At 54.0% G+C, this 9,244-nt stretch overlaps 1 protein-coding gene across 1 annotated transcript in view; it reads left to right on the forward strand.

Moving 5' to 3' along the window:
• Positions 1-8,857, forward strand: part of LOC309585658 (epidermal growth factor receptor kinase substrate 8-like protein 2) — a gene marked incomplete at both ends in the record, with an annotated part of 196,613 nt that extends 187,756 nt beyond the window's left edge. The window contains one exon of the mRNA XM_082303577.1: positions 8,819-8,857. Within this exon, the coding sequence (XP_082159703.1) occupies positions 8,819-8,857 (39 nt within the window). The remainder of the gene's footprint in view (positions 1-8,818) is intronic.
• Between the last annotated feature and the right edge of the window lie 387 nt (positions 8,858-9,244).

Below are 9,244 nucleotides of genomic sequence, written 5' to 3' on the forward strand. Positions count from 1 at the left end.
AATGAGCCTGGCTCATGGTAAGGAAATTCACTGTGCAGTTACTTCGGGCCCTTCTCCTTCTCCTTCTCCTCCTCCTCCTCCTCCTCCTTCTCCTTCTCCTTCTCCTTCTCCTTCTCCTTCTCCTTCTCCTTCTCCTTCTCCTTCTCCTTCTCCTTCTCCTTCTCCTTCTCCTTCTCCTTCTCCTTCTCCTTCTCCTTCTCCTTCTCCTTCTCCTTCTCCTTCTCCTCCTTCTCCTTCTCCTTCTCCTTCTCCTTCTCCTTCTCCCTCTCTTCCCAACACCAGTTCCAGACCTCAGTATAATCCATGTTCCCACAGCCTGACCTTGCAGTTTTCCCAGTTTAGCAGCCCCAGCCACACTTGCAGCCTCTCTGTCTGGACTTTGTCTTGCTGAAATCTCCCTTTGTTGATCCTTTGCTGCCTCACCTTTTATCCAGCAATAACGTGCAGTGGGTGGAAGCTTCTCAGAATTCCCTCCCTGTTCCACTGGAAACATTCCCAAGTGGAAGCAGCTGCACTGCCCATCAGCACTTGCCTGCTTTTAGGGGTGGTTGAGGCATGAAGGATGCAACAAATGGAGTTGGCTCTAAGGGGATGAAATGCTCCCCCTGAGGCTGCTCAGAGAGCTGGAGCTGAGGAATCCGGGTGGGAATCACTGCAGGAAAAAGGAAGGAAAAGAGAGCAGAGGAACAGGGATGCAATTCCAACCTCTCCAAGGACTGGGATGGGCACATTCACCAACACCATTTAATCTAGACACGATTTCTTCTTTGCCTCTGGCTGCCAGGAGCAGGATGAGCAGTTTAATGAGTTTAAATAGTGAATAGTTTAATTAGCTGGAAGAGACTGGATCAATAGCTGCTTAAACAAACAACTGGATCCCTGTTTCCAAGCTTGGATGTAGTTTTGGAAGGTTCCTGGCAGTTTGGCAGGGATTAGTGATGCTGAGAATGTGCTTTTTTGTGGGTTTGGGGCTTTTACTCCTGTTCACGTGGCTGCTCTTTTTCTTGTTGAGTGGAAAACAGGAGGGAAAGAGCAACGATGGAAGGAATTCCACTCTTGCTGCTTGAAGGGATGGATCAGGAAGGGAACAGGCTGCAGGGAATTTGGAGTGCAAACTGAGATCTCTCCGATATTTTCGGCTCAGTCAGTCCATCAGTGCTTGGTGGCTGTTTAGGCCACGTGCAAGGTGAATGATGGTGCACATGGCAGAGCTGCTGGTGGCTCCTTCCCCTGCCCGGCTGTCAGTCACCCTGCAGGGTGCTGGAGCAGCGTGCCGGAGGCCGTGGATCCTATGGATCCCATGGATCCCAGGGGCGTGATCAGGAGCCTGGGCCTGCTGGCCACTCCTTGCTCTCTCTTACCCTGATTTTTCAGCTCTGCAGCGAATCCAGCTTGAGTTTTTCAACCCCCTAGAAACCCAGGGACCTTTCATGTCTGTTCTCAGATCTGGGATTTAAATCCAGCCCTTATCAAAGCACCCCGTGACCAGGCAGGCCCTGAATCCCAGCAGGGATCTGACAAAGAGGGACCTGACATCCTAAAGAAACCCTTTGAAATCCTGCTGGGATTGATTTGTATCCATAATGGAGCCCCGAGCTCTCTGCCAGGGAGAGATGAAGCTGCTCCTTTGCTTTATTATCCTCAGGCCCTTCCCAGCTTTGAGGGAAATTCAGTCCCTCTTCAAGCCCCAAAATCATGGAAAAGCTCCTTTGTATCCTCTCCACAGCCCCTACGTGGATTAATCAACTTTTTATTTGATATGGTGTCATTCTCCTTTTTTTTCCATGGCTAAAACTCCACGGTGAGCAATCAGAGCAGAAATAGGAAATGCAGGAGTCTTGGATTCCACAGTGGGATTAACTTCCCTTTTCTGCTCTCTTTCAGGACAGGAAAAACCACTGAACTCGCCCCATCTTTGGGACCAAGAGCTTTGGTGCTGGAGTAGGCAAAGCCAGCTAGGGCCCCCCTTGTCCTGCCCATGGTGTGGGTCAGGGACAGGCTCCTCTTCTCCTCTGTGCTGGGATGAACTGCCTAGGGAATGCTATTTCTGACAGCCCGGTCCTAGCCACGGCTACTGGAAATGGGCGGAGGTGAAGAGGCAAGTGCCAGAGTTGCTTGGGGATGATGGAATTGTGGTGTTTCGCTGTGCCCAGAGGGGCAGGTTGGGCATTTCTGTGTGTCTGAGGACCGGTTTGGGTGCTGGGGAGCCCGGGGAGCCGAGCTCTCAGTGCATTCCCAGCTCACCCGGGGGTGGGAGCTGGTGCAGGGCTCTGGTTGGGCTCGGGGCAGGCCCTGGCCCCGGCACAGACACGCTGGGGTGGTTTGGGGATGCTTGGGGAGCAATGGGAAGAAAATGAGGGATGGTGCTGGGCGGAGCGATCGGCCTGCGCTCGTGTCAGCGCAGCCGTGCAGGGCACTGGGATCTGGGTAAAGCACCGGCTCTCCTGGTGTTCAGGGATGCAAGGTCTGAGGGACCGGATTTACTTGGGGTTTTCCAGGACAGCAGGAAGAAGAGGAAATGTGGTGCCAGAGGTGCGTCCCATCAGGTTGCAGTTCCCTCTTTCCCATTTCCATTTCCTCCTCAGTGCGGGTGTCCCCTGCAGCCCATGAGCACGGGGCCGGTGACAACTCCCTGTCTGTAGAGGGATTCCTTATGGAACAAGGGCAGATGACACTTGTGTGAGGCTTACGACTGTTAGAATTAGACCGGGATGGGTTTAAGGAAAACTAGAATCGTGTGTTAATCTTACTGGTCAATGAACAAATGGAATCCACACTTCTATAAGAAAAAATAGAGTGTATGGAGCATATAGAAGAAGCTGTTTTTGCCTGCTGCTGCTGCTTGGCTGTATCATGTAACCCCATTCGAACTCTGCCTTCAAGACAGCTGTGAGACCGTGAAATAAAGAACTCAGCAGAACAGCAGCCTCCTCTGCTCTTTCACCCTGGTCCGAGAAGGAGGGGTACCCTGTCAAAGGCTCAACACTTGCCTTTCTGACTTTGTTTCTAAATTTCTACCTTTCTAATTTTGTTTGTTTCTAATTTTTTTGTTTGTTTGTTTCTAACTTTGTTTGTTTTCAACTTTCTCCCTTTAGAAATTTGTTTGTTTCTTGTATTTTACCTCTTTGTTTGTTTCTAAATTTCTGCCGTTGTAACTTTGTTTCTAACTTTCTACTTTTAAAATTTCATTTGTTTTTAACTTTTTACCATTCCTCCCAGCGAGGGCTGTGTGCAGAATACTAAAACCTGTTAAGTTCTTCACTTTTACGTCTATAGGCAAATGCTACTGATTTAGATGTAAATTCATTTTGAAATGTGCCAGCCCTCTCTCTCTAATCTGTCGCATACAGCAATATAAGAAGCTGGGAATAGAGATCCGCAGGTTTTGAGAATAACGAGCCGGCGTTTTTCTGTAGGAAGGAAAGCAGCAAGCGCCTGGCCGCAGGAGCCGAGACGCTCGGGCTGCAGGAGCTGCAGAGCGCCCGGAGCCGGCTTTTCCCTGTGCTCTGTGCCTGCCCCCGGGCTGAGCTGGGCGGCGCTGCTGCCGCCCGGTGCCGGCTGAGCCGAGAGGGCGGCGGCCTCGGTGGCTGCCGAGCGTGGCAAGGAGCGGGAGCGAGCGGGGCCGGGTGTGTCAGCGGAGGGGAGGGGCGAAGGGCGGTTCGCAGCGCCAAGGGTCACGGCCGTGCATGAGCGGGGCCACAGCTATGGAAAGGGCCGGGCGCCGTGCGGGGCGGTGACCGCGGGGAATGACAGCGCGGGGGGCGGCCCGGCGGGGCCGGTCTTGCCGGGCAGCAGAGGCGCGGTCGCAGCGCGACCCGGGCGGGAGGCACCGGGCGGGCACGGTCGGAATCGAGCCGCCCGCGTGTCGCTCTCAAGGAGGCGGCTCGGAAAGGAAGGCGCAGTTCCGCGCTCTCGGGACGGCGTTAAGTGACGTTTTAATTAGAATATGACAGTATTTATTTTATTTTATTATTTTATTATCTGCCAGGACCTTGCAGAGGGTGGTTTACACTTCCGCCACACTCAAGATGGCGGACGCACTAGGCCCCCTGCGAGAGGTGTCCCTGCCGATGCCTGCCGCGCTGGTCGCGGAGCCGTCGCCCGCCTCCGGCGCGGCTGACCCCGCCAGCCGTGTCCTCGCACCGGGAAGCACGGCGGAAAATCGCGCGGAAAGCGCGGGGCCGGCGTCGGAGTCTGGGCCGGATTCAGGCAGCCGACAAGACAGAAGCCCTTGTGAGGGGTGGCGGGGGCCCTAAGTGTACCACACTAAAGATGGCGGCTCGACCGGAAGTGGCTTCTGCCAGCACCCAAGATGGCGGCGAAGGGCGGAAGTGTCGTCACTGCCACACTAAAGATGGCGGCCGTGTGCACTGTTTTCTGACCTTCTCAATATGGCGGCAGGGAAGGCCCCCCCAAGCTGCGTCTATTCGGCTGCCTGAACGCGACGCCGACGCCGACGCCAGCCCAGCGCTTGCGCGCAATTTTCTGAGGCGTTTCCCGCTACGCGGACACCGACTGTGGGGCCAGCGGCGCCTGGGGCAGGCGGGAGCATTCAGGCAGTCGAATAGACGGAGCGGTGGGGTCCTTCCGGCCGCCATCTTGAGAAGGTCGAATAGCCACATCGGTGCGGTACCGGCGACTTCCGCCCTTCTTCGCCAGGAGCGGCGATGGCGGGGAGCCCGGGGAGCAGCGCGGCCGGGCCGGGGGCACCGGGGCGGGTGCTCCGGGCTCGGAGGTGAGCGGGGAACGGGGACAGCCCCGAGCGGACGGTGGGGGCCGCGGGGGATCGGTGTTCCGGCCCAGGGATGAGTGTTCCGGCACAGGGGTGGCTGTCCCGGCACAGGGATGCGTTCCTGGACTGTCTAATAATATTATTTAACGATCGTGCAAGGAGATCTGTATAAAAAAATCCTCCGTGGTCATCCTTCTCCCAGCCCCGCTGTGTTTTCAGGATCTTGGGGGCAGAGTTTGGGTCTGAACAAGGCTCTCGGGCACAGGGTGGGATTCTTGGGGTGCAGGGCCAGGATTTGGACTCGATGCTCCCTGTGGGTCCCTTGCAGCCCAGGAAATGCTGCGATCCTGTGCCTCTGAGGGTGAAATAAAGGGGAGCGGTGGGGTTTGTGCCCGCTGTGTTCACGGCCCCGCCGGCTCAGGGCGGGTTAAAGGCGCAGCTGCCCCGAGACAGCGGGACCGGCCGGGGCTGCTCGCTCCCGGTGCTGCCGCCCCGTGGGGAGAGCCCGGCACTGCAGCCCGGAACGGCGCTGGACCACGGGATGGGCGTGGAACAGCAGCGCAGGGGATGCTGAGGCAGCGCAGGGAATGCTGCGGTCCCAGGGAAGGCTGAGGCGTCCCCTGCCCGGGGCACTCGGCAGCAAATCCCTGATGTTGAGCAGAAAAAGGAAAGTTCTGGGTTAGTGGGAGGAGGTTTCTGGAATGGAGCTGGGACAGGTGCTGATCCACGCATGGAATCACGGGCTGGTTTGGCTTGGAAGGGACCACCAGGATCATTTACACTCTGTTTGTTGTCTGATTGCACAGCGAAGAACATCCAGAACTGCCGCCTCACCCTCACGGACAGCAGGAATGTCTTCCATAGCTCTTGTTTTGGAATGGGAATGGCTGTTGGGAGCTCTGGCAGGACCAGGTAAGAAGAGAAATGGGATCATTGTGGCTGCTGCTGGAGGTGGTTTTCTCCTTTCCGGCTGTTCTTCTCATTGATCCTTTCACAGCAGTGTTCTAGGGCACATTTGAGGGTAATTCCAGGAATTTGAAACCAGATAAAAACTGGTGGGGAAAAAATGTGAACGTGATCCATTTCTGGTAATTCCAAGCTTCTCCCACAACACTGTTCCAGGGGAAAGCTGATGAAAGGGTAAAGATGCAGAGGAACAAGTGCTGTAAAGCCCCCTGGCGCTCTGAGAGAGCAAACCTTCCAGTACTCCAGCAGATCTCTTGGAGAAAGTGTGGGATCACAAGGTTTTCCAGGAAAGCAAAACAGGGGCGGAGATGAGGGAATAGGCTTCCAGTTCTTCCTTGAGCTGAAAGCCTGGGGGAATTGAGAGGGGCCACAAGAACTGTTTGTGTAGGAAAATGGGAGTTTGGGGGCTGAATCTGAGTTTCCCTCTGGGGCATTTTTGAGGGAAAAGCTGAGGTGCTGTTTAAGGGAGAGAATGCACATTTTTGAGGTGGAAAAGGTTGAATCAATATTGTAGAGGAAGTAAAACGTTGGGGGTAAAGGTGGATGCAATGTGGAGGGGACAGATTGAATATTTTGGAGGCAAAATGGGGAACTGAGTAGTGGAGAGATGGGGAACATTTTGGAGGCAACACTTGACAAACTCTCTGGGGTGGAGAACGACCGCATTGAGGGAAAAATGAGGTGATGAGCAGTGGGCACGTAGGGAAGGTCGTGGGGGTAAATCTTGAGAAAAGCCCCAAGAAATCCTTGGAAGCAGGAGTGAGGAATTCAGTGGTGGAAAAATAGGGGAATTTTGCGGGGGTAAAACTTTAAAAGATCTAAGAGTTGAGAGTGTGTGTTTTTAGGTAGAAAGGATGTCTTGTTGAAGTTGGGCGTCTGGATTGTGGCATTTATGGATCCAGAAAGTAGAAGATAAAGGAGACTCCCAAAGCCTCGGTAGCTGTGTTAAGAAATCCGTCCCAGGGAAGAAAGATACCTAAACCTCCTAGAAGTAGGGACTAATTAGCATGGGAAGGGGAAAACCCACCCCCAGTGGGAGAGAGCACGCCGGGTAAGGGAAGAGAAGGATGCCCTTAAGAAGAAGTAGGGAAGGTGAATTTCTCGGCTTGCTGAAATGTATCCAAAAGTTTGGAATCTGGGTCTGTGTGGAGGCCGGGATTTTCTCGGCCATATGCAGAGCCCAGCACTAGGAATAAAGGAATTCCAGGCTTTCCAACGCCAAAAATGCAGTACCAGAGAGTTCTGTTATCCCGAGGACTTGGGGGATACTTGGCAAAAATTTCCGGGGGCCCAGGCTGGACCGAGCTTTTAACGCTCCCCGGATTCACGGGATCGGGGATTCCAGCGTGCCCTGCACGGGTTTTTTCAGGGAAGTCCCAAATCCTTCGTGTGAGCACGAAGCAGAATCCCCTGGGAGCTGTGAAGGCAACAGGATATTTCTTGGGAATTTTGAAGGGTTGGGTGAGTCCTCAGTGTTAGGTTGGAATGAACGCAAATTGTCCGGGAGTTGCTGGTTTGGGGATGGCCGGGTCTGGGTTTGGATTTGTGGGCACCGAGTGTTCCTTGTGTCAGCTTTAGGTCTTCTGGATTGGTGGGAATTGTCAGAGAAAAGAGAAGGCACTTGAAATGCGGAGCTCCATTCCCGGAGAAATGGTCGGGATGGGAGAGGGAAGGCTGTGGAGCTGCTGGGAGCTCGTGGAGAACGAAAGGATCTGAGGCCTGGAGGCAAAAGCTGTGGAACAAAGCCTGAAAAGGGTGTGGGGTGGGGCGGGAGGGGGAGGAGGGCACCGTGGTGGGGGGAAAGAGGGAAAGGATCCCTGCTCCGGGAATCCAGCAGGGACCAGGAGAGGATCATTTTCCATCCACTGCTCTCAGTGGAATCCTAATAAGGACGGTGGAAGGGAAGTGATTCGTTTGTTCTTAGGTTTGGAATGAAAGGTGCTCTTGCAGAGGGGACTATTGACCTGTTAAAATTCTGTTGGATACAGGAAAAGAGGGAGGAAGCAAGCAGCTGGGGAATGAAGGGGTGGATTTTTTGGTGGATACAGGGAAAGACACGGGAAGGGGCTCTCAAGTAAAATACACCTCACGGGCAGCACCAGGAGAAGCCTCAAGTGCCCTTTTTTTCCAAGCTCTGACATTCCAGAGGAGTAAGCAGTGGTCAGCCCATCACTTTCTGTATTCCTTGGATGCCCAGTGCTTTGTTGGGAAGAGATAATATTTGGAAATGAACAAATCCGGGGATGTAATTTCCTGATAGTAAAGCCCCAGAGAGCCTGGTTTTGATATCCTTCCAGCACCCAAACGCAGCAGAGGGAATCCTGGCGGAGCTGGAAAACGCTGTCGCTCCGTCGGTGGAATTCCTGGGAACTGGAAAGCAGCAGAAGCAGCAAGAACAGAGTTGGAAGCAGGCTCCAGCCGGGTAAGGCAGACACCAAATCCTTTGGAACTGGGCAGGGGTGGGAAGAATGAATTCTTACATTTGTAGCCCATGGATTCCTGAGCGGGATCCTGGCAGGGAAGACTGCAGGGATCAGGCTGGGGCCTGATCGCAGCTGGGGGCAGCGAGCCTTGGAATTGGCTGAAGGGAAGAAAGAGGGATCCTTTGAGCACAAGGATCAGGTGTCAAATGCGGAGATGGCATCAGACAATTCCTCGGGAGGGTTTAGTTCCTGGGCCAAATCGATCTCCTGCCTTGTGAAGGAGCTCAGAGAGCTGGGAAGAGCCCAAGCAACGCAGGGAATGCACCGGCAGATAAAAGTGCCGGGGAACGGTGGGGAAAAGCATCCGAACAGGGGGCCTCGTTTTGTACAGGGACGGTGCAAAAAATTGTCCAAAAGAATAGGAATGGAATGGGATTTTACGTATTCCTCGGAGGCCACAATCGAGTGGGAAGGCTGAGAGAAGGAAGCAAAGCCTAAAAAGGCAAATGAGCCAAATCTGCCCAAAGCCTCCAATGGCCACATTCCCTGGCATTGCTGAGGACTTCAGCCAAGCTCCAGGCAAAAGGTGAGCCCCTATGGAATCCTTTCTGGGAGACCATATCCAGCTGGGACCCTTCCTGGAGAAGGCCATGGGATATGGGTTATCCCAGGTCCAGAGAATATGTCATTTCCTCAGGAAAAACACTTGGATCACTGCATCACTTTCTTGTTTTAAGCTCACCAGTCACCCGGGCTATCCAAGTCCACCCTCCCCAGCAGGGAGAGTGGGAGCACGTCCAGCCATGGAGAATTTCTGGGAGAGCCCGGGAGAAGAAAGAAGGCTCCAGCTTCACAGATCTGTGTCATAACCCATCCTGTCGGCCGCTCCTGTTTGATCCTGGTGCATTTGTCCTCTTGGATTCAACCTGAGCAGCGCTAATTGCTGGCAATGAAGCAGCCTTTGGTACTTCTTTTCCACAAAACCTCTCCATCCTGCCCTTCAATCCTGTTGCAAACACGGGAAAAACCCAAATTTCCGTTTTTCCCCCCCTCTCCCCTTCACTTTGCCTCCTCTTTTCTTGCAGGCTTTGGGCTATCCAGGCTTGCATGTGGATTAGGCAGA

The sequence above is a fragment of the Coloeus monedula genome, assembly GCF_965178545.1.
Source record: "Coloeus monedula genome assembly, contig: HAP1_SCAFFOLD_92, whole genome shotgun sequence".
Taxonomy (NCBI): domain Eukaryota; kingdom Metazoa; phylum Chordata; class Aves; order Passeriformes; family Corvidae; genus Coloeus; species Coloeus monedula.